Source organism: Neovison vison, chromosome 3 (genome assembly GCF_020171115.1).
Source record: "Neovison vison isolate M4711 chromosome 3, ASM_NN_V1, whole genome shotgun sequence".
NCBI lineage: Eukaryota > Metazoa > Chordata > Mammalia > Carnivora > Mustelidae > Neogale > Neogale vison.
The window spans coordinates 201,716,880-201,741,723 of NC_058093.1; the positions used below are offsets into that span (position 1 = coordinate 201,716,880).

Below are 24,844 nucleotides of genomic sequence, written 5' to 3' on the forward strand. Positions count from 1 at the left end.
GGAAAAAAAAAAGAAAGGCTTTTTTGGCTCATGTACCTGAAGCTCACAGTTTCAGGCATGGCTGGATCAAGCCTCAAATGACACCACCATGCTAGTCTTCTCTGTCTCTGTGCTGGCTACGTTCCCACACTCTGTGAGGGGGATCCCAGCAGCTCCCAACACACATCATTCTTACTGCTTTTCATCCCCACAAAGTGTGACCTTATCTTTTTAGTGGTTCCCAACAAAAGTCATGAGCCTGCCTCTCTTTGACTAGAATGGGATTGGGTACCAATCGGAGACCCAGTCACTGAGCCAAGAGGATGGGTTGCAGGGACTGCCTGAGAGGTGGGCTCAGCCCACACTCAATAGACAGACTGACATAGACAAGGGGGTGGTTCCCCAAAGGAAACAGACATGGTAGGAGATGTGGGAATGGAAACTGAGTGTGCAAACATGGTTGACACTCACCACAGTGACAGTGAATCCCCTCCCTGGCCCCAGGACGAGGCATAACTTTGCAAAGAAACAACCTCCTTCCATCCCCATCAGGAAAGGAACACAAACTGCCATTATTCCAGGGCTGTCATGGAGCGAGGAATGTTCACCGCGGCTGAGACACAAACACACCTGGAGGGGCATGCTAGGGCAGGATGAAGTACACTGAGATCTCTGCGCCCTTTCCCAAACCCCAGCACGTGTCAGAGCCACGAATCCCGCTGATGAAGAGCTGACGCTCGGAGGCGCTTGCTAGCAGAGGGAGGCATCCACTCCTATTTTGCTCAGCTGAGAAACAACCTTAAATGCTCAGGACAAATAAGGTCACAGAGGGCCTCCTCCATCTGCCTCCTGCAGTCAGCCTGCAAACAGACATGGGTCAAACAGCAGGCACGGTGATTCAAGAACAGAGCATAATGCTACCTGTTAACCACACACATGGGCATGCAGGTGCACACACAGGCACACAGGTGCACACATACATGCACACAAGCACATGTACATGCACATACTGCATACAGCCATGTGCACATGTGTATATGCACATGCACACAGGACACAGAGGTGCACGAGAACACATGCATATACACACATGCACATGCATGCATGGGCACACATATGCACATAACATGTATACATGTATATACAGGTACACATGTGTGCACACACATACACGCAGGGCACGTGGGCATTCATACGCACACATACACATACACACACATGCACACAGACATGCACACATGCATATACACACACACAGTGATCCCCTGCAGTCTCCCCACAGAGCTGCTAGGCAGTGATGACAACCTGTTTCAGAAAGCTGACTCCTGGGTGTCTGCAGATTGGCACAAAGGTAACTGCTTCTCCTCCCAGCGCACCTGGAGAAGCTCTTCTAACATCTTCACATCAACCACGTGCTGAAAATACATGTGTGGGGCTGCCCACATCTATCCTCCACCCTGGAGTGGTGAAGGGAAGCTGGGAGCTGGATCACACACCGAGGTCAGGGTCTGTCAGCTGTGCCCCAGGAACCGAGACCATCCGTGGCCACAAAGTCTAACCAACGAGACTCAAAACGAAGAGCATCTCTATCAAGATGACTTTACGATCTGTGCCAGGAAATCCCACTCGGGAAGATGAGACAGTGAAATCATAAATAACCTCGCTGTTTGCTTCAGGAAGCTTCCTGAAAACTGATTTATGTAAACAAGACATTGCTCATCTGGGCAAAGAGCCCCCTTCTCAGAACACCAGATGGCTCACCTGGGTGCAAAGCTCCCTCGTAAAACAATGGCACACATTCTCCTCAAGCCCCTCGCTTGGACGGGCACCAACGCCCACGCGGGAAGACTCATTTCAAACAGTGGGGTCTCAGACCCCATGATTCTGAACATCCCTTCCTGACCTCCCTTTTCTGGGAGACAACTGAGATTCTTCACAGGTGTTTTCCTTACTGAGGTGGTTAATCTAATTAGCTTTGCTTAATGAGGCAGTTACATCAGAGACCTCTGGGAGATGGATGGCTGCCACCTCCAAGCCCTTCCTGAGAGTCCCTGTTGTCTTCTGTACCACAGGGGGACTGACCCCCACAGGCTGCATGCCAGGCTCCCAGGTCAGCTGGAAAGCCCCTGCAGAAGGCCAAGGGGGGGGAAGGGAAGGGGGGCATGGCTTCTACCCCCATATGCTACATCTAGGGGCGCTTCTTAGAAGTCAGCTCTATCTTTTTTCTTGGCAGCCCTGGCTGCAAACACTCATCCAGGAAACCAGACTGTGGGAGCATCATCTCCTCCCCTCGTCCCTTCGCCTGGAGATGACAGGGCACCCGCTGCAGGGGATCTCTGCCCCCCTCCCCTTCCCGTGTCAACTGTCAGCCTCTCCTCACGTCTTGTACTGAAGCCCCCTCAAGGAAAACATTTGACATGGTTTCTGCCTTCCAGGTTAGACCCTAGTGGATACATTAAATAGTCTGCTAGAGACATAAATGTCATGAAGTCAATGTCCTTCAAGAAGACAAGACTAGAACACTGGCTCACCTGGCCCAGGGATTGAGGAAGAGACTCCAGATGTCCTGCAAGTTGATGCTGGTGGAAAACGTGACCACCTCGTGGCCAGACGGGGGATTCTGATAGGGATACAGAACTAAGAAAATGTCATGGAAACAGCAGCAGTAAGAAAATGAAAACTTCACACAGATACAGAAATCTTCAGTGGACTAAATCTTCATGGACTAAAAAGGGCCAGAGGAGGAACTGGTGTTAGAAGAACAGGCCAGTAGAAATAACTGGAACCAACATGCTACAAGAAAAAGAGTGAGAAGCAGAGCACCCAGACTGCAGGATGGTACAGAGGAGTCCTGAACTAGGATCCCAAGAGGAAGAGAGGGTGAAAAATAGGGAAAGGAATATCTGGAAAGAGATACGATCATCAATTTTCCAAAAATAATGAAAGACATCAAACCACAGACCAAGAAACTCTGAGAATCCCAAATGGGATTAATAAATGAGAAAAAGCACGTATTGACATGTCACCTCTGAATAGTGGAAAAAGAAAAATAAAGAGAAAATGTTCAGTGTACCTAAAGAAAAAGACACACGACACACAGAAAAACAAAGATGAGGATTTTGGTGGACTTTCTGTCAGAAGCCAGGAGACAATAAGCAACATCTTTAAATAGATAAAAATATTTTCAGAAATAAAAATAAAACTATCCCAGAAAAGTAAACACTAGGAGGGATGCATTTCCATGAGACCTCTGAGACAAGAGAGGGCAAAGGCAGATCTTAAACAGACAGAAAGAACGTATCAGGCAGGGACGGGGATTTACATAAAGAAATGAAGACTCCTGGAAATGGTTAAAATAAAAGTAGATATAGAATCCAATTTTTTCCTATGTTCAATTGCTCTAAAAGATAGCGGACTGTATAAAGCAAAAATAATAACAATATAGTGTGGGTTTCTCCCATGTCTAAAAATAAAAACAAATAACACTAATAAAACTAACAGTAAGAGAGAGAAATTGGAAATTTACTGTTGGGAGGTTTTCACACTGCATGTTAAGTGGTGTAATGCTGCTTGGAAATTAGATCATGATAAAGTAGAGGTCTGTATTGAAAACCATAGGGCAGCTACTCCCATGACTTCTTAAAAGTATAAATAATAACCCAACAGTTGAGATAAAATAAAATTGTAAACAATATTCCATTAACTAAAAATTAGGCAAAGGGGGGACCACAGGAAAAAAAAAAACAGAATAACACATAACTAGAAAGATGGCAGATTTTAATCCAAATATATGTATAATTACATAATTTTATGACACATAAACTGTCTAAACACACCTATTAAAAAACATAGATTGTTGTGATGGATGTAAAAGCAACTCAGTTATATAGGGAAAATACACTATGCAAAGAGTAACAAAAGAACTGAACTATTTATGTTAAGATGAGAAAGAAAAAAAAAAAAAGACTTCCAAATAAGCCATAATATGAGAGGGAAAAAAGAAGTAGTATATGTTTGTAAAAGGGCCAATTCACCTACAATATATATCAATCCTAAGTGTATGCACTTAACAAAAGAACTTCAAAAGTACATAAAGCAAAAGCTCACAGAACTAAAAGGAGAAACAGAAAAAACCCATGATTATTTGGAGAGGTCAACACTCCTCTCTTAATTATGGAAGGAACAGAAAATCAATAAGAATATAGATTATTTGGATGACACTATCAACCGAGTAACCTAACTGATAGCTACACAGCACTCTACCCAACAAAAGCAATATCATATTCCTTTCAAGAACGTAAGGGGCATTTAGCAAGACACACCTTACTCTGGAACATAAAAAAATACTCAAACATATGAATGATTTACATGTATGTTCTCTGACCAAATTGGGATTAAACTACAAACAAGTATCAAAAAGGTATCTGGAAAATCCTCAAATATTTCAGAAGTAAACAACAAATATCTAAATAACACATGGGTCAAAAAGGAAGTCACAAGAGAAATTAAGAGAAATAGTTGTAAATTACATGAAAATAAACACATACCATGAAAGTTTGAGGGACGTGACTAAACAGTGCCCAGAGAAAAATTTATAGCATTAGGTGCTTTTATCAGAAAAAGAAGAAATGTCTCAAAAAATAATCTAAGCTTCCACGGGAAGAAACTAGATTTTTAAAAAAGGAAAAAATTAAAACCAAAGCTACAGAACAAAATCATAAAAATTAGCATAGAAATTAAAATGAAAAAAAAGAGAGAGAAAAATAAATGAAAAGTGAAAGTTGGTTCTTTGAAAAGACATATTCATGAAACTTTACCAAAACTGACCAAGAACAAAAAGAGAAAAGAAACATACCACTATCACACCAATGAAATACGGGGACATCACTACAGACCTCACAGTCATGATAAAGTGGATAAAGCAATACAACGAACATTATTTCCATAAATCTGACAATTTAGATACAATGGACCAATGCATCAAAAAAACATAAACTAAAAATACTCCATATAAAATAATGTGAATAGTCCTAAACCCACTAAATGAAATTTGTAATTTAAAAGCTTCTTTAAAAAACCCTCCAGAGAGGTACCTGGGTGGCTCAGTGGGTTAAAGCCTTGGCCTTCGGCTCAGGCCATGATCTCAGGGTCCTGGGATGGAGCCCCACATTGGGCTCTCTGCTCAGCAGGGAGCCTGCTTCCTCCTCTCTCTCTGCCTGCCTCTCTGCCTACTTTGAGCTCTGTCTGTCAAATAAATAAAAATCTTAAAAAAAAGAACAAAACCCTCCAGACCCAGGTGGTTTCACCAGATTATTTAAACTGAGTATGTAAAGAAGTGCTGACATTGAATTTATACAGTCTCTCCCAAAAAACAAAGCAGGTGGGAACACTCCACACCTCATTCTGTGACACCAGCACGACTCGGACACCAAAACTAGTCAAAAGCAATATTAAAAAATATATATATATATATTTATTTATTTACTTACTTGTTGTTATTATTTATTATTATCGATTTGTTATTTATATTTTATATATATTACATTATAATATATATAGTAATGTAATATAACATACCTTAGACACAAGCCCTCAACAAAATATTAGAAAACCCAATAAAGCAATGAAAAAAAATTATACTGCAACTAAGTTGGGTTAGTGCAAGGAATACAGGTGATTCAGTATCTGAAAATCAATATCCTCTATGATATCAACAGGCTAATTAAGAAAAATCACATAATCATGGCAGTAATAAAAGGACTGGACAAAGTTCAATATCCATTTATGATAAGTCCTCAACACATGAGGAATAGAGCAGAACTTCCTCATCTTCATAAAAAGCACCTACAAGAAACCCACAATGTCATAGTTAATGATGTGAAACTGGAAACCAGGCAAGGATGGGAGCTATTGCCACACTTACTCAGCATCATCCTAGGGCTTCTGGCCAGTGCAAAGGGAAGGGGAGAAAGGCCTAGAGTTTAAAAAAGACCCTAAAACTGTATTTGCAAATGGCATGACTGACTGTGTAAAATATCCCCCAAGAGTCTACAAAAAGAAAAAGAAAAAAAACCCAGCTACTGAAATAAATTAGTTTAGGATACAAGGTCTGTAACAAAATCAAGTGTGTTCCTATATAATTGCAATAAAAACTATACATACAAATCTTAAAAAGAATATTCACAATAACACGCCAAAACATGGAACACTTTGGTGCAAATCTAAGTTATGTGCAGCCCCTATATGCTAAAAATAACACAGTGATGATACACATCAAAGAAAAACCTAGAGAAACAGATGTACCATGTTCATGGATCAGAGGTCTGATTTCTCATTATTACAAAGGTACATTATCTGCAAGCCCAACCAAAATCCCAACAGGAAATTTTGTTGTTGTGGTTTAAGAAACAGACAAGTTATTTCCAAAATATATATTGCAAGTCAAAGAAATTAGAACAGCCAAAACATATGGAGGACTCACATAACCTGATTTCATGATTCATTATAAAGAACAGTCATCAAGACAGGGCGGTATTGGTGAAGAAATACACCCACGCATCAGGGGAACAAAGCTGAGAGCCCAGAATGTGCCTTCCACTTATGGTCCAAGGGCCCTCACAAAAACAGAAAACCAACTTAGGAAGTTAACAGTCTTTACAACACAGGGTCCTGGAACAACAGGACATTTATATGCAAATAAACTGAAACTGTTGTGGTGTCATTATTCCAACACTAAAACTGACCCCAAAACAGACCTCAGTGGAAAGCCCAAACCTATTAGATTTCTAGAAGAACATGTTTTGTGACTCCTTGTTTGGGAAATGTTTCTAAGATATAAGAACAAAAGCAATTCCATAAAAGACAAAGGGAAATCGGACTTCAAAATATTTTCTCTTTGCTCTGCCAAAGACCTGTTAAAAGGAAGAAATGACATACTAGAGACCAAAAAAAAAAAAAAAAAAACCACAAAAACCATAACTATTTTTGAATCACACACATGATAAGAGATGTGTACCCAAGCCATATAAAATAATCTTCAAAACGGAATAAGACAGCCCACATTAGTTACCCGTTTTAAAACAGCAAAGGATTTGAAAAGATACTTTACCAAAGAAGACACACAGATGGCAAATAAGCCACTAAAAACTGTTCAACATCATTAGTAATTAGGGAAATGCAAATGAAAACCACCATGAAATACCATTACACACGTATTAGAATAGCTAAAATAACATTACAGCGTGAAAATACCAAGTGTTGGCAAGGGTGCAGAACTGCTGGAAATTTATACATCAGCAGTATAAACGCCAAACGCTTCAGCCGTTTTTGCAAAACAGACTGACAGTTTATCACGTTAAACATGTACTCGGCGCGTGACCCAGCCGCCTTATCCCCAGTTGTTTGCCTGCAGAGAAAGGGAATCATGCATTCACACCAAAACCTGTGCACAAATACTTAGAGTGGATTTACACATAACAGCCAAAACTATTAGCAAATCTGGTGTCTGGCAAAGGGAAAAACACACTCTGGTTCGTCCTACTCTAATACCCTCCTCAGTAACGGAAAGTGAGCCCCTGATATAGCCCACATTCTGGGAGAATATCTCAGGCATACTGTTAAGTGAAGGAAGCCTGACCTAAAAGGCTGCATGGTGTATGATACCATTTATAGAACATTCTGGAAAAAGCACAACTATAAATCCGTGGCTGCCGGGGGATGAGGGCAGAAAGAAGGGCCAGCTCTGAAGGGTAAAAGAAAATTTGGGGGGATGATGGAAATGTTCTACATCTTGATTCTTACAACATTGTATGGTAAAAAGGTGAATCGTACTCTGTGCAAATTTACCTCAATTAACCTGACATTCACGACTTCCCAAAAATACCTTCCCACGAGATTCTGATGGGCATGCAGCCGGATTCAGAATCACTGGTTTACCTCCACGCAGACAGATGCCCTCCTTTGATGGCTTTGATGGCTTTGGCTCAGCCGTGACATCACATCAGAGTCCCCGGGGGGGGTGGGGGTGGGGAACGGAGCTTTCAAAACCGCCGGTGCCCAGTCTGACCCCAGTCTGACCCCTGTCTGATCCCAGGCTACTCTGGCACCCCTGGTCCAAGGTGTGACTTGGGCAACAGGATGTGGACAGCTGACTCGCACATGGAGCCCGGCCTGAGAACTCTTGTTCTAAACCAAGGGTCTTCCAAGAGCATTTCTCCTGAAATTCCTAAGAGAAACTTTCTCAAACGATGTACCCACTCACACATTTAAACACTGATACCTATTGTTTCCCATCAGAGTTTCAACAGTTGCTAAGGACAAAGTTTCTAGTGTATTGTAAATCTTGACATTTAAAATGAAGCTCTTACATCACTCTCTTAAATATATCCATTGAAATATAAATAACAGAATGACTTGACACCCACCACCATCCATTTATAAAATCCAGAAACAGGCCCCATTAAGCACCAGAAATGTGTCCTTGTTCCTCTTTCTCCTGAACTCCCTACTTCCGTTCTGGTTCTCTCCGAGAACTGTATCCTAAGGTAATAGGGCATCGTCTTGAAAATAACGTATCTATTCTCCCACTAAACCTTCTTACGACAAAAATATTTGTGGGTACGCAAGGAACATGAACTTTTTTGCTGCTTCTTCCTGTAAGATTCGCAGAACTCAGAAATGTCTTCAAGTTGGCATTATTACAATTATGACTGTCGCATAAGCAAAACAACATAAATGCCTCCTATTTTCATAAATAATATTTTTAACAAAAAGCAATTCTTGTCTTGTAAATGCGCTTCTCTTAATGAACTATGGGGGGGGGGTGTCCCGCTGTCTTTTTTTTTTTCCCCCAGGATTTTATTTGACGGAGAGAGACAGCAAGAGAGGGAACACAACAAGCATGGGAAGTGGGAGGGGGGAAGCAGGCTTCCCGCAGAGCAGGGAGCCCAACATGGGGCTTGAACCCAGGACCCTGGGATCATGACCTGAGCCGAAAGCAGACGCTTAAGGACTGAGCCACCCAGGCGCCCCTTTCCACTGTCTTGATCAAAGGGCCTGTCTGATTGTACCTGTGCAACAGTGAGATTTGAACGCTTACGGGAAGCGAATTACAGGAAGACAGTAGATGGAGGGGTACCTCTCCATCGTGAAATCAAAGGTGAGAGAGAGAGAGAGAGATGCTGCCAGACAGACACGATGAGTGGCCTAACTATGTATTTAGAGAGATCACGTCAAGAAGTGAATGGTACACTTTAACAGAATGTTCCATGTCACATATACTCACAAAACGTTTACGTTGAAAAGTGACTGTACAAGAGGTTAAGGATCGGCACACTCCTAAGCTTTCGAACATCCCCAGTAAATTTGTCTCTGAAGGTCTCTGCCTCACACCTCCACACACACATCCTGCTTCCAGGATGCGGCTCCCAACAAACAAGGTCAAAACAATGCCTTACATGAAACCACTCGGTTCCCCGAAATTCAAGCAAATGGTCACACCGCAGGACCCTCTCCGCCGGCTGCCAGGGTACAGGGAGATCACCTAAATGAGGGAATGTCTTCACACTTCAAGGAACGTGGGCACTGCTGTCCACAATTCCCCACCCCTGATGGCCACAGAGCTCAGCCCCACGAAACACGGTTCCAGCCCACGACCGTGGTTTCAGGACCCCCGCCCAACCGCCGCCTCTCAGAAATATCAGTGTTGTTCATCCATCAACAGGAGCAGGAAAATCCACATCTTGATGACAGTCTCCCAATTTCAAAATACTGATATCAGGACAGCAGCCACAGTCCACCACTGGACACTGTCCACTGGAAGCCACACCCCTGACATAATGAAGTACATAAGGAAGGGGACGGCCAGCCTCGGGCTTCTCTATCTGTTGAAGACATAATGCACCCTCTTTCTTTGTTTTATACCCTCTAGTTTCACGAGGCCTGCCTTTCAATTTAACTTGTAAGGGAATAGTAACCCTGTCCTCTCCCCATCAAAAATCTCTTTACTGCACCCAAAACAATTCCAGGGAAATTACTGTAAAAGAGGAAGAGGAGATATCTGACCCAAATATACCCTACAACCTTTTTTTTTTTTCCCAAAATGAAAACACTGGGATATCTATAATTCAAGGCACCTCGGAAATCATTGTTTGCAAGTTACATTTCTTTGAATGACCTGATTCCCTAAGGTGAAGCCGGAAGCCCAGAAATCAAGCAGAAGGCTCACCTGGTGGGAACGGGTGGGACGGGGGACAGGCTGAGCTGTGCATCCCCTGGGTCTTGGTCAAAGCCCCGTTCCCCTCCTCATGCTGACACTGCTCCCCTGAAAATGTAACTGATGTGATCCGAGTAGCTCTCTCCCTTCCAACAGAATTCCCAGGGTTTTCAGGGACCTCACATTTCAAAATATTGAATGCTTGTAAAACAAGCAATTGTGTGTTTTGATGCTTGCTTTTAACAGCACATAATGCAAATATTTAACCACAGCAGTAATTTCCATTGTGCATAGTTTTTACATCTAATTAGGGACTCTGAAAAATTATAACCATTGGAAACAAAAGCTTACATTACATTGAAACACTGGAAGGATAGAGTAACTTCTCTGAGAAGTAACTTCAACACTGAGAGCTGTCACCTGAGCAGGAATACAAAACACCCTTCAAGGTTAAATACTAGAGAACTTGGGAATATTTTCACAGCTGGTTTAGAATTACAACAACTCAGAGAATGGAATATTATTCTTACGGTGAACGTCCAGCATCCATGACCCCTTTTGGGTAACAGTATTTAAAATGGTACGGGGCGGGGCGCCTGGGTGGCTCAGTTGGTTAAGCAACTGCCTTTGGCTCAGGTCATGATCCTGGAGTCCTGGGATCGAGTCCTGCATCGGGCCCCCTGCTGGGCAGGGAGTCTGCTTCTTCCTTTGACCCTCTCTCTTCTCATGCTCTCTTTCTCTCATTCTCTCTCTCTCTCTCTCTCTCTACCAAATAAATAAATAAATAAAAATACTTAAAATGGTACCAGCTGATCTGGGTGGATTCCCACTCGAGGCTCCAAAGGGGGAGCTCACTGCCACAGCCTGAGCCCATCAGCCTGCACCTATCCCATCCTCCTGGGCACAGCCCATGATCCAGGGAGACTCATGGAGAAAGGTGGCCTATCCAGAGCAGGTCCAGAACTTTGATGGAACTGTTAACAGAAATGCTTTCTTTTCAGTGGATTTCAAGTAAGGAGACATAATTCTGAGCTGGGAAGCATCTCGCCTACATAAGGAGCACACTGTCTCTAAGAATACAAGCACTACAGTTAAAGAGGAGCAGAGAGACCCTAGGTCTTTCTGGCATCCCCTAAGCACCTGGATCAAGCCTTACCTGATACCAGCATGACCGCAGAATTTCGGTTACATGAGCCAGTATGTTTCCTTCTCCCTTCTGGCAGAGACCATGAGTGTTTACCAAACACATATGTGATGCTCTGCACTTTCGTGTTTATAAGGCCTGGTCAATGGGATGTGGGCATAAGCCGTGAAGCCAGTTCCAAATCTGTACTTTAAATGCATCCCAGGGATGCTGGGGTTGCTCAGTCAGTTAAGTGTCTGCCTTCAGCTTGAGTCCTGATCCCAGAGTCCTGGAATCGAATCCCTCAGCGGGCTCCCTGCTCAGCAGGGAGTCTGCTTCTCCCTCTGCCTGCTGCCCCCTCACTTGTGCTCTCTCTCCTTTCTCTGACAAATAAATCAATAAAATCTTTAAAAAATTAATGAATCAATAAATAGATGTGTCCCACATGATACCCTGGCCCTCTCTCCCCCTTTCTGCAATGACCTTGGGGGCCATGTTCTCAGCAAGGTGGATGTGCGTCAGCTAGGGTCTCAGTGGATGAGAAACAAACCTTTCTCACGAGAAGCTCCTGAGAGATAGCCCCTTGCTTATGCCTGTACTGGAGCTGTTCTAGCCTCACTAAGGTACCCCGTGGGCCACCTCTGATTTTCTTTTTTGAGTCTGCAACCAAAGCATGCCTTATTATTTATTGCTACAAAGTGTTTCTTTAAATAAACAGAACTTAGGGGGAACGCCCCCAGAGAATGCATAGCTTCCTGGAGATGGTCTTACCCTGTGCTTTACATTCGGGGCGGCAGTGGGGCAGGGAGGGTCTCCCAGCCGAAGACTTGCTTTGATTTCATCCTTTACAGCATCTGTTACGTGCTGCCCAAGCACAGCAATCTAGAGGTGTTCCAGAGAGATCTAGAGTGATCTAGAGGTGTTTGAGGAACCGTTCCTCCTTCCGAGGCCTCCTGCTCTGAGAAACCCCAGGAATACTTTCAAAACCATAGAAGGCAGGGGGATCGCCCAGAAAAAACAAAAGCAAATCGGCCATTCGTGAGCACTTTACCAACACTGTGGCTGGGAATGCCCAAGACGCCTAGGAAGGGTCCTTCTGGAAAGAGACAAAGAACAAAGGTGAGACGCTCCAACAGGACTCCTGCAAGGTCCACGGTGTCACGTCCTGATTCTAACAAGATGAGAATCTGTCTGGATACCGAAGACAGGAACATGTATCACCGATTCCAGACCCCTTTGGAGGTTCCTTCCTGAGCTGAAGAGGCTGGAGTCCTCGTAAGCAGATGGGCAGGCATCTCTTGGCGCCGGGTTCCAGGGCTGGCTCAGGTGCAGGAGTTCGCTTCTCGGGGTAGCCCTGGGGCGCGGCAGCACACAGCCCCTGGGACCCCAGGGCCCCGAAGGTGGGCACTGGACCAGAACAGGATTAGGACCGTTTCCCACACCAAACTGCAACCCCATGAGGGCAGAGTTGATCTCATGCTTGTTTCTGTGCCTTTGGAATCTATCTCGCCGTTAGATAAACAATGGCCCTCCGTGTCCAGGGCCGACGACGCACCTTGCTGGTTATAAATAAGAACTAGGCAGATCGAAGGCTGAACTTGAACATTTATGCTGTGGGCAGGCAGCAAGGGTCTCCCTGAGCCCATCAGTCACAGAACCACGAGTTCCAAAGTAGAACAGCCAGCTGTGCTCTGATTCCCCTCTGTGGTGGTGATTCCAGAACAGTGTGTCCCAGAGAGGACCTCCTCTTCCCCACCAACTAAACAGCCTCCTCCCCACCCCGTTCTTAGACAGGTTGTCTTTGTCCCTCCTGGCCCGACCCACCGGTGTCTCCATGTCCACGTCACCTGCCCACTGAGGTCCTCCCTTGCCTCCCAGGACCAATTCCAGATCTTCTCCTCTGGCCACAGACTTCGTCACCTTACCCACTCCAAACCCTCAGCCTCCAAGAGGCAAAGCCACTCACGGTGCTGATCACACTTTGGGGGACAACAGACCGAGCTTTGGGTCTGGTCACGGAGTCTCCAGGGACACAGAGACACTCAGCAAAGGCCGTGAAGTACCACGGATGCTGACGCCTGCTGTCACCAAGGGCATCAGCGTTCCAGGGAACCAGTGCTCCCACACGTTGCTTGGACGTGTGCAAAAAGGTACAGCCCTTCCAGGAAAGAGTGTGGCAGCGAAACGTCTACCCTACTCTTTGGCCTGGTAATTAAATAACCATGAGTCTGTCTAAGAACGTAACTCAAAGCAAACATTACGCACAGAGGTAATTACCTCCTTATAATAGCGGAAACCTTAACTACGGAATGTTCCACAAGAGCTAAAACCTTTAAGCTATGACACCGACATTAAAAATACATTCATAGTAGGTTTTTAAAACATGAGGAAATATTTGGATAAACATATAAGCTCAGAAAGTCCAGAACCCAAATCACGTGGACCTTCTGCAGTATGAACGCGAGGATTTAAACAATCCACAGGAAACAAGAAGAATGAGACACAGCAAAATGGGAGACCCTCGTCCTTGGGTAGAAAGATTGTTTATTTTTACCTCTTCTTCCCTGAAAAATTAATCTGAAGTAGGTTACAAAACAGCAGTGCTGCGGGACAGAAGAAGCAGGCACAGAGGCAGACAGGAAGAAAAGACCACGGCAGGCAAAGAAGGTGAGGCCAAGGATAAGGCTGATGAGTAAGAGGCATCTCGTAAGTTCTACACTTATGAGAGCAAATCTGGCTCAGAGAGTCCTAGGCGTTAAAGCAGAGAAAGACACTTAGAAACTCACTGAGAAAATTCACGGTGTTCACAAGATAAAGTCCAAACCACTTCTCAGGATAAACACCACTCCCACCCCCTCCCCCAAATGGGTACCGAGATTTAAGAAGCAGCTCTTAGAAAAGGCAGTTAGGACAAGGATGGACAGAAATCCTTAAAACCGCTCTCCACTCTGCCACCCCACATCAAGCTGGTCGTCCCAGGAACCCCGAGCCTTCTCCCACAAGCCGCTCCCGAGCTCCTGTCTGCTGCACCTCCCCGGCCGGTGTCTGCGGGGGGCCCTGGGGTCAGCGTGCAGCAGGCATCCCACTTTCCCCGCATGTTAGATGGCTCCCACCTCGGGACGCATTCGGACAGCAGTGCCGGGCACCTGCCCCTCTCTGGCGAAAACGAGCATGGTGCCCGCTTTCCCAGCCAGCCTGGGGTACGCACACTCACCTGGGAAGGACCGGCTTGGAGCCCTGGGCAGACCCCGCAGACTGTGCTCCAGGCTGACCACCCCTCACCTGCCACCATGGAGCAGCAGATCACTAAACCCAGGTGGCCCACACATGTTCCTCGTCATGTTCCTGGGCGGGCGGGCGGCGGTGGCTGAAAGAGTGACAACCGCAGCCGCCAGCCTCGGGGGCCAGAACGCACATTTCTGCCTCTCTGCTTCATGGGGCTTCATTCCTCTTTGGAGCCCGCATTTCCACCAGCAGCCGGACAGAGGTTCTGTCAACACTGCCCCCTTCCCATGATGCCAGGACCATGTCTAAGTTCTGGAAGGGCTCATTTCCCCTAGAGACTCTGTCATGTGTCTACATGGCATCTGGCCTCCTGCGGTCCATCCATGAGGACCACGGCTACACCTCCACTGTCTTGACCTCAGGGCCCCCCGGGGTCACCCGTGCCACTGACCCCCACCCCTCACCAGCCACGTCTGCACCACTCGGCCGATCACGGAAACACATTCCGTGGCTCCCAGCAGCTCTCGGGAGCGCCCTGCCTGTTCCCCATGCCCAGATGTTTCCATCTGCATCTCCCCAGGAGATTCAGGGCAGGTGTCCCCCCTGGGGGACCCTCCAGTCCATCTGGGAAAATCTCTCATTATCTCCTCCAACCTGGAACAAAGTGACTCGGAGCATCTTGCAAGCACAGCGGCGTCTAAGCTCACTCTACACTCTCCTTCCCTCGCCCCCCATGAAAAATACTGTCTAGGTTGAGGAAGGACCTGAGAATGGGGCAGGTGGGATAATCCACGAGATCGAATCAACATCTCTTGCTGCTGCCGCGTCCGAGCAGAGTGTACCCGAGCGTCGTCCGCCTGCCGGGATGGCCCTCCCCACGAGGAACATCTACAAACACAAGGACGCCAAGGAAGGCTGACTGTCACCTTCTTCACTTGGTGACCAGCAGAGCCATGCTCCATCAACCTGAAAACTTACTGTTTCTCACATTCATAAAAGAACGCGATGTCACTAAGAGCTAAAAACTCTGTAACTGCCTGTTTCTGCAAATGCATATCCCCTTTTAGGGACTGTTCCCAATCGCGGCTGGAAAAATTAAGGCGGAGGAAACGAAAGAACGGGATGTTCCTTTACCCGTTTGCCCAACACGGGTTTGAATTTATAGGTGCATTTTTTTTTCGATAAATACAGTCTTGTACTGAAAATGTATTTTCTCATGGTTTCGTCAATACTATTTTCCATTCACCAGCAAGTAATACACACGACATTGGTGATATGTGCTAATTGACCGTGTACGTGATGGGTCCACGTTGGGCTACCAGCAGTGACGTCTGGGGGAGTCGAAGTTACAAGTGGACTTTTTACTGTGCAGGGTGAGGGGTCGGTACCCCAATCCTTGTGCTGTGTGGAGCGCCAACCATACATGAGGCTCTTAGCCAAAACCCAGATGGAAGGCTCTCCGCCTTCACCGATCAGGAAGCACAGCCCCACGCAGGATCGGATTCGTTCTGAGCGATGACATAGAACCATAGGCAGAACAGAGATGGGCTAATGGCGAGCTCTCATCAGAACTCAGATGCTGCCGCTTTCTGGGTAGGAGATCTCAGACACGTTAGATACTCTCTGAGCCTCACTTTCTGCATCTGTAAGATGGGCTTTTTAACAAACTCTACCCAGTTAGGTTCATCTAAAAATTCCCCCCAAAAATCTTCTTCATAAATCACTCAGCACAGTGTCTGAATATTCCAATAATTACTCAAGAGATTAGCTGTTGTGACTGACCAAGGTATATCCTAGAGCACGTTAAACCACCAGGAGGAAAACAGCATCAAATCGTTTTACCACTGGGCCAAGGTTCTCTTAGCGGTATTCCATGGTCTTAAGCATGCTTGAAAATTGACTGAGCTCTTGCTATGTCCAAAGGAGCATACTACGTGCTGGAGAGAAATGGAAGCCAGACAGAAAAATACAGTGTGGTCCCTAGAGGAACTTAGAACAGGAGACGTATAGTTTCAATATCATTTTAGGATGTCACCCCCATAACAGGTTGGGAAATGGACACACAAAAGAAAACGATGTCTAAATCCCTTGAACCTCCGAATGTCACCTTATTTGGGGGGAATAAAGGAAAAGGATCTTTGCAGATGTGATTGAGTAAGAAGGAAGATGGTGTGGTCCCCAGTTTGAGAGGGTCCTTCTAAAGGGAGGCGGTGAGGGCTCCTGGTTGGCTCAGTCATTAAGTGGCTGCCTTCAGCTCAGGTCATGATCCCAGAGTCGTGGGATCGAGCCCCGCATCAGGCTCCCTGCTCAGCGGGAAGCCTGCTTCTCCCTCTCCCACTCCCCCTGCTTGAGTTCCCCCTCTTGCTGTGTCTCTGTCAAATAAATAAATAAAATCTTCTTTAAAATTTTTTAAAAAAATAAAGGGAGGTGGTGGGGGAGCAGATAATGATGTGAGGACAGAGCAGAGAGACCAGAAGCCGCCAGCCTGCATGATAGTAGGGATGCCTCCAGGATGTGAGGTCTGCAGGCAGCCGGCCACCCGAAGCTGGAAGAGGTGAACTTTCTGCTGACACCTTGATTTCAGCCCAGGGAGACTGATTTTGGACTTCTGGCCTCCAGAACCACAAGAAAATAAGTTTCTGTTGCTTTAAGCCACCATGTATATGGATGGAAGGAAGGATGGATGGATGGACGGACAGATAGGGGGTGGGTAGATGGATGGACGGATGGACAGACAGATGGGCAGACGGGGGGTGGGTGGATGGATGGATGGACAGACTGATGAACAAAAGGATGGATGGATGGATGGATGGATGACTGGCTGAGTAAGTGAATGAGTAGCTAAATGGATAGATGAGACAGAAATAAAGGTAGTATAAGCTTCTGCAACCGGGTATTTTGGGAGTTTTTTCATTTTTTTCTCAGTTTTCAGAATGGAACTAAATTAAACAGATCCTCATCCTTGGAATTCTATCTTTCAATGCATAGAAGAATCTTTTATGAAATTGTATGTGTTATTTAGCTTTATTCAGAGAAAATGAAAGTTAATGACACCCTTGTTCCCTAGCTCTTTCATGGTGACACTGTTGAAATGTAAGCAATAAAGTCTCCCTGTCTCTCTCTGTCTCTCTATCTCTCGCTGTCTCTCACACACACACCAATGAGCTCCCTCCTAGATACCCACCCCCCGCTCCTGGAAAGCCTGGACAAGGTACCCCCAAAAACCCAAGCTCCTTCCAGTCCAGAGCTGTACCAGACCTTCCCTGGACATATACCCTCCAGAGAGCTGGAGCCCTGCCACCTTCTCTTCTGACCTTAATGGAAGCTAGACACACAGAAACACGCTCGGCAGGAAGATACGCTAAAAAAGCCACAGCTCAGAACCTCGCCATCCTTGGCCGGGTACAGGCAGAGCACTTTCCAGCACAGCTGTGAGACAGGGTCCTTCTCGGTGCAACAGCTCCTCTCCCAGGACCCCCAGGGCTCTGAGGACCCACACCTCACCGGTATTTGCAGAGCTAACTCTGCAGGATACAGGCCAAGGTCATGACAAGCAGCCTCAGGGTGGCAACCTTCTTGACCTTGTGCATGAAGACTGCCTGCGCTCTGCCCACGTCCAGAGTTCTTATCTGTCTCGGCAGCCCCCGCTTCCCATCCTCCTGCCCTTCCCTCCAAATGAACAGCGATGCCTAAAAGCCCATCTGCAGGCAGGCTGGCCCAGTTCTGCTCGACACCAAGTTCCCAACAAGAGGGGTGCCCGGGGGGCTCAGTCAGCGAAGCATCTACCTTCAGCTCAGGTCAGTCTGGGGTCCTGGGATCAAGCCCCCATGTTGGGCTCCCCACCGAGTGGGGGAGTCTGCTTCTCTCTCTGCCCCTCCCCCTTAGCCTTGTGCTTTCACTCTCTCTCCTCTCTCTCAATAAAATCTTTAAAAAAAATTTTTTTTACATCAAAAAAATTAAGGTTGCCAACAAGACTATACCCTACACAGAAGACACAAGCTCTCTGGCAATTCGACGACGTTAAGGCCATTCTCTAGAAAAGGCTGGGACCGTAGGACTGTGTTGCTAGGAACTTTCTGATTTCATAATACCGTCTCTAGGTCCCTGCGGATAGAAGTACAAGCAATGAAGATTTCTTTTTATTTGTTTTCCAAAAGATCTATATAAGAGTGGGTTTGCTCTGTGACCCATCACTTCCTGCTCATGAAATGTAAACATATGTGCGGTTCAAGGAAATCAGCCTGGAATTAAAATGTGCATTTCTGTTCATTCAGGGTTTCCTATTTGGAAAGAACAAAAGCAACACAGTAAAAACAGTAAGACGCTGAAGCAGACGTTTAATATTTGGAAATCATCTTGATTTTTCCATCAGCCCCAGACCAACTGGGCACTCTGGATTACCGTTGCGTGTGTGTGTGCATGTGCGCGCGTGTGTGTGCATTTGACTTCCAATGAAAATCCTTTTAAATATAGTCCGTACTTGATGTCAAGCCGGTTTAAAACTTTCCGGGGGGGGGGGGTGTCAGAGAATCTTAGAGGGAAAGGGGATACGAACGCAGAGGAAACAGAAGCAACCATCCCTGCATGTAGAAATCACGGCACCACAGCATTAGAAGGGTCAAACTTTTTCCTGCTCTCAGGTGCAGCGTGAAGGATCGCGGGACAGACCCCGGCTTGACCCCAAGCTCACTCTGTCCGAAAATCCACACACAACCGACTCACTTCCCAGCAGTGGGGCTGAGTTAAGGTCTCTCCACATTTAACACGCACAATCTGTCACATGCCGGGCTGGGAGCATCACGTACGCACTGGGACGTCCACATCACAGAGGCCCCTGTTTTAAGGACATTTTCAGGGTTTCCACTCAAAAAAGTTCAAGCATCACGAGTAATCACAGTTTTTTTCCACACTGCTCAGCCTAATAAAGAAATCAGTAACAGAACTATGTGCCTACCCGAAGAGACACAACAGTGAGGTCACAGTTACCAAGCTATTCTGTGGCTTTCTTAATAAAACCTTGTTACTGCAGCACGAAAACAGAGAAGCCTGTTCCTATTAGAAAATCAAGTGACAACCAATAAAAAGCATGCTTTCCAGCTGATATGCAAGTGTGCTGGGCTGCTGTGCGAGGATTAGGGGTTTTTTAAACCTCACGTCTGCCTGGTTGGATCCGCTGAATCCATCACCCTTTTCTTTGGTTTGTTGTGCACACCATAAATCCCAGAGGCTCTGGTCCTCGGGACTGCTCCTGCTAATTAGGAGCCAGGAACCCACTAGCACAGGCTCCAGAAGACTCCAGAAGCAAGCTCCCTCTCCCTCAACCCACAGCGACACCGAGCCCCCGCCAGGGAAAGGTCTTCCTCTAGCATCAGATCCCCTGCACCATAACCTCCGTGGTTCTGGACAAGCTCACAGAAGAACATTCCTGTGATTAAAAGACCCTGTGCACCATCAGTGGCTTTGAAGTTTCTGAGAGAGATCTCAGCTCCAAAATCTCATCAGAGAAGTCTGTTCACAGGGATTTGGGGGCACACACTGGAGGCTGGTAAGAACCCCCACTTTCCTCCTCACAGATTTCCCCGTAGGAAGGAGGAGCTGGCAGGGAACCGCGCACGAATAGAGTCCCGATCAATAAGGAGAAAGAATTGCTGGTACTTTCTACCATCTCCTGCATGAATCCCATAATTTCTCTTCATGGAATTAGCGTCCTGAGCTTCCAGCCGGGCTGTGCCAGGGACAGGCTGGAGGTGCCGGCGGCGGAGGGGGTAGGGGGAGGGACATGGGGAATGCCTCTGCTCGCTGTTCCAGGTCAGGGCCCTGCCGGTATAACTCAGGGGACAAGTTCGGGTTTGAGGTCCGCGTGGAACCCGTGCGGGAGCGGGCGCGAGCAGGGACGGCGGCAGGGGAGAGGCTGCGCTGTCTCAGGGGAACTCGGGTCACTCTCCGAGCTAAGCGCCGGGCCCTGTGGGCAGCAGCCTCCCAGGCACTAAACATTCCCATACACGGGAGTGCTCTGCAATTACCTCCTCCCAGGTCGGCGCCGGCTCGGAAAGCCAAGTGCACATTCCAGGGCCCTTCCAGGGTTTCCAAGCCCCCTCCCCCGACCTGTAGACCAGCCCTCCCAGAGCCCACCGCTCCTTCCCAGGTTCTCCACTGCCCCCTCCCCTGATTCAGGGCTATTTTTGCTCGCGTCCCTTGGCAGTCTCTCCCAGGGCCTCCCCGCCAAGTCTTCCGGGGAGGCACCTGCTGCAAAGGGGCCGCCCGCGCGCGTGCACACGCGCACACAGCACCCACGCCCTCCGTCCCAGCCACCCCAGCCACGCACACTCCCACACCCTCACTCCCGGCAAAGTTAGTCCCGGGCCAGAGGCGGCGGCGGCGTCCCTCACCTTTGGAGAACAGGGCGGCCAGGCTGATGAGCACGGGGGACCAGTGATGCCACGGCGTCCCCATCTCAGACGGGCACATCCCGGAGACCCGAGCGCGGCTCCTCTGCTCCCGGCGCCGTCGGGGCGCAGACCAGCGGGTCGCCAGGCCGGGGCCGAGCGGGCTGCACGAGGCGAGCGCGCCTAGGGGCGCGAGCAGCCGCGGGGCCCTGCGCCCTCCGCCCGCCAGCCCATGGCCGGCCGGGCGACGACCGCGCGCGGCTCCGGACTCGCTCCCCCGAGGCCGGCGCGCGCCGCAAACCCCACCCCTCGCCCCCGCCGGGCGCCTCGCTCGAGTCCGCGCGGGGTCGGCCCTCCTGCTTGGCGGGCGAGGGGCGCCTCGGGAGCGCGGGAGCAGGCTAGCGCGCGCGGGCGGCGGGGCGGCGGGGCTGCGGCGTCCCGGGCGCGGGCGGCGGCGGCGGCGGCGGAGCGGGGGCCCCCGGCGGGCAGGCCGGGCGCGCGGGGCGGCGCGGGGCGCGCGGGCGCACGGTCCCCATGCCGCCCGCACCCGAAGTTTGGCGGTGCCCCCGCGCGCCCGGCTCCGGCCCCCGCCCGCGGCCCCGGCGCGCAGAGCGCACGGCCGGCTGGGGAGACTCGGCCCCGGCGCGCGGAGGAGCGCCCGCTGGCTCGGGGACCCGCGCGGTGGCCCCGCTCGGCCGAGACCGAGCGCCGCTGTGCCCTGCGCGGCTGGGGGGCTTTGCCTTCCGAATTTGTCTTTTTTTGAAAAGCCCCACCCTTTCGGAGTGACAGCCGTGAGCCCCAATCGGCGAAGTAAAGCCCACCTCCCCCGGACCGCCCGCCCCGCCCTCGCCGTCACCCCCGCCCCGCGGGCGAGGCTGGGAGGGGCAGCTGGGAGGCGGCTGGAAACCCGGCTCAAGCGGCCCAACCTAGCTGCCCCCACCCCCCCCCAACAGGTGGCGAGATGGCTATTTGCCTTCCCTTCCCCACCAAACCTCTGGCCAGTGGACACAAAGGTCGCCGCGGAGGGTCCCTCAGCCCCCGCTGGGCTTTTCCGGACCAGCTCTGAGCAGGAGGGCCTCCGACGCGCCGTCCCGGCCCCCAGCCCGGATCCCGGAATGGCCACCAAGTCAGGGATCCTGAAAGAATTCTATCTTGCCTTCCGCTGGCCCATCCGCATCTGGGGATGGCCCGGTGGAGGGCCAACGTGGCCTTGAGAGAAAACAGACAAGGTTCTTGGTTTCTACCTTCCTGAATCCCTAATTAAGACAACCCGGAACCGAGATCACTGAGCAGCGTCCTGCGATTTAAATGCAAGGACTTTGGGGCTCCCTGCGAGGCTTTGAATTAACCAGATCAAAATCGGAGCGAAAGCTTCCGGAGTGTTTACAAAATATTGTTAGACGACAGCCGCGAAATCAAAGGAGGTGAGTTTACCCAGGAGGTAAAAATGGGTCATTATCATCTGACTAAAAGAGCAACAGATGTTTTACTCCAGGAGCCCCTGGTTGCAAAAATATACCAGAGCTTGAAGAGTTTTTAGCTTTCAAAGTTTCCGGGAAGATCAGACAAGCGAGTGTGGCTCTGCAAAGGACTGTCTCTCCAGCTGTCACTCTCTTTGAGACCTGCAAGTCTTCTTGATTCTGCATTTACTCTTCTAATGTATGTCCCGTCTACCTGTTTTTCTTTTGTGGGCCTTTTCTCTTTGGGGCTCCTATAAAATTGTAGAGAGCTAATGCAGCAAGACTGAAAGAGATGATGTATGTCAGCACTTCCGGAACTTGGGAAAATATTAACATCCCTCTGGAAGCTTCCAGCGGCCCTCCCTGCTGCCCAGTGCCGAGCCCACCCCAGAACCCTCCAATGAGGCTGGTTTGTACCATTAAAACTTCATTAACAGGCTCCTAGGGAAGCTCACGCAGCTTGTCCCAGGACCCCTGCCTCCTTCATTATGTCCTTCACCTCCAAATTGGGGGAAACTGGGGTTTAACCCCCTGCACACCTTCGCCGGGGCTCCCCCTGGTTGGCCCAGAGTCTGTATTAAACCCCAACTCCAGGCCACCAGGGTCGGTCTTAATGTGAAACAGAGTCTATTTTTTGGTAGCATTTCCCAAATTTATAGATGAGAAATCGTGGTCCCTGTTCTTTATGGAAAACAATCCCTTTATATTCCTAAATCAAATTAAGTTTTTTTTCACCCAGAATTGCCATCATCAGATGCTCCTTTTGGGGGGAGGGGTTGGGGAGAGGTGTCATTGCAGAAGATCTATCTGTGTCCTTAGGATGAAAGCTGGCTGACAGCTTCCAGATCCTGCCCTGGGTTGTGAACCATTTCCCTATTATGCGTGGCTGGCTAGGCAAAGTTTTTTTCCTATTCTTTGCTGAGGAAGCTTTGGGGGAAGCTACAACTCCAGAAACCTGATCAGTGGCTAAAATAAAATACAAGAATGGCTTCTCCAGTGTGCTGGTTGAGCGAAGACATCTAATCTTCTTTGGGTAATTAGCACAACTAATCGTGGGGTGAGCCGAGGCTTCCAAGCCCTGGAGAAGCTTCCAGGCCTGCCAGGACCCAGGCTGCCGCCATGCCTCTGGGACAACATCTCATCCGATGCTCCTGCTTTGTTTCTCTCCAATTAATTGTAAGATTACAATTAATTGTATAGTTGCTTTCCTGCAAGAATATGGGTTTCGTCTGCAGGGCCATAAATCAATGCGTAAGCCTAATTTTGTCAGTAATTAAATAGTACTAATTGTTGTGCTGTGTGGATTACGCTGTTACGTAAGGCACTGCGGGGTCGCTGTCTTTCAAGAAAATATGACACGCTCTACAGCAGGTGGCAGGAGGTGCTAGCTTTGTCCGGGGCAGGGCTGGTAATGGTGGGAAGGAGCCTGCAGGACTTCAGTGTGGAAGGGAATTACGCCCCGCGGTGTGGGGGAGGTGCGTTTAGGTGCTGAAAGACTAGACCTCCTCCTCCAGTTCCTCCAGTAGCATCACAGAGAAAGGCTCAAACTGCCACAAACTGCTAATAGTTGCAAATGCCCTTGCTTTTAAAATAGAGGAACTAAGACGCCTGGGTGGCTCAGTCAGTTAAGTAACTGCCTTTGCCTCAGGTCATGATCCTGGGATCCCAGGAACGAATCCTGCACGGGGCTCCCTGCTCAGCGGGGAGTCTGCTTCTCCCTCTGAAACTCCCACCTCATGCTCTCTCTCTGTCTCAAATGAATAAATTAAGATGTTTTAAAAAATAAAATAAAATAGAAGAAACATCTTTCTGCTCAGAGGGAGGCCATCTAACTAGAATGTATTAACGTTGCTGTATTTTTGCTCTGATTATCCATATTTTTACTGTCCCACTTTTCCGTTACCTTGCTGGTATGTTTCCTTTCAAACTCAAGTTACGTGAGTTTCTGAGGAATAGGTTGACTTGAAGGGGAGCGTAGCCTCGCTAATGGTAAGGTCTATAGGGCCGTCTTCTCTCCATGACAGAGCTCTCGGAGATGGGGAGATCTCACTCACGTGTGGGAAACATTGCGTGTGAGCCTCCAGATCACCCCTCCTGCAGGAGGCTTTTTGAAAAAAACTTTCTTTCTCTCCTCTCAATCTCCCCAAATTCTTGGAAATAAAAGGCCAGAAACGGCTTGTCTCTTTCAAGAGTGGTGACAGCGTTCCGATCCGGAGTTCAGCGGAGCCGTCAGAACACCTCTGCCCTCGCTGGGGAGGCTGGGGGACGGCATCCCTCCAGCAGGATTGTCTCCTGTGGCTGCCAGGAAGTGTCCTTGTGGATGGCGCTCCTGCTGTTCTCGGGGACCTGTCATTCTGTCCTGGAGACAGGCACGAGTGCGCTTCTCAGTCCCCTCGAAGGTGACCGATGGAAGATGAGCAGAGGTGATGAGGGTCCCTTCCAGGATGAGAGCCCCCCT

General features: G+C 48.4%; 1 protein-coding gene across 1 annotated transcript in view; it reads right to left on the reverse strand.

Moving 5' to 3' along the window:
* Nucleotides 1-21,024, reverse strand: part of TMEM132D (transmembrane protein 132D) — a 575,438-nt gene extending 554,414 nt beyond the window's left edge. The window contains exon 1 of the mRNA XM_044243542.1: nt 20,930-21,024. Within this exon, the coding sequence (XP_044099477.1) occupies nt 20,930-21,008 (79 nt within the window). The 5' untranslated portion in view covers nt 21,009-21,024. The remainder of the gene's footprint in view (nt 1-20,929) is intronic.
* Between the last annotated feature and the right edge of the window lie 3,820 nt (nt 21,025-24,844).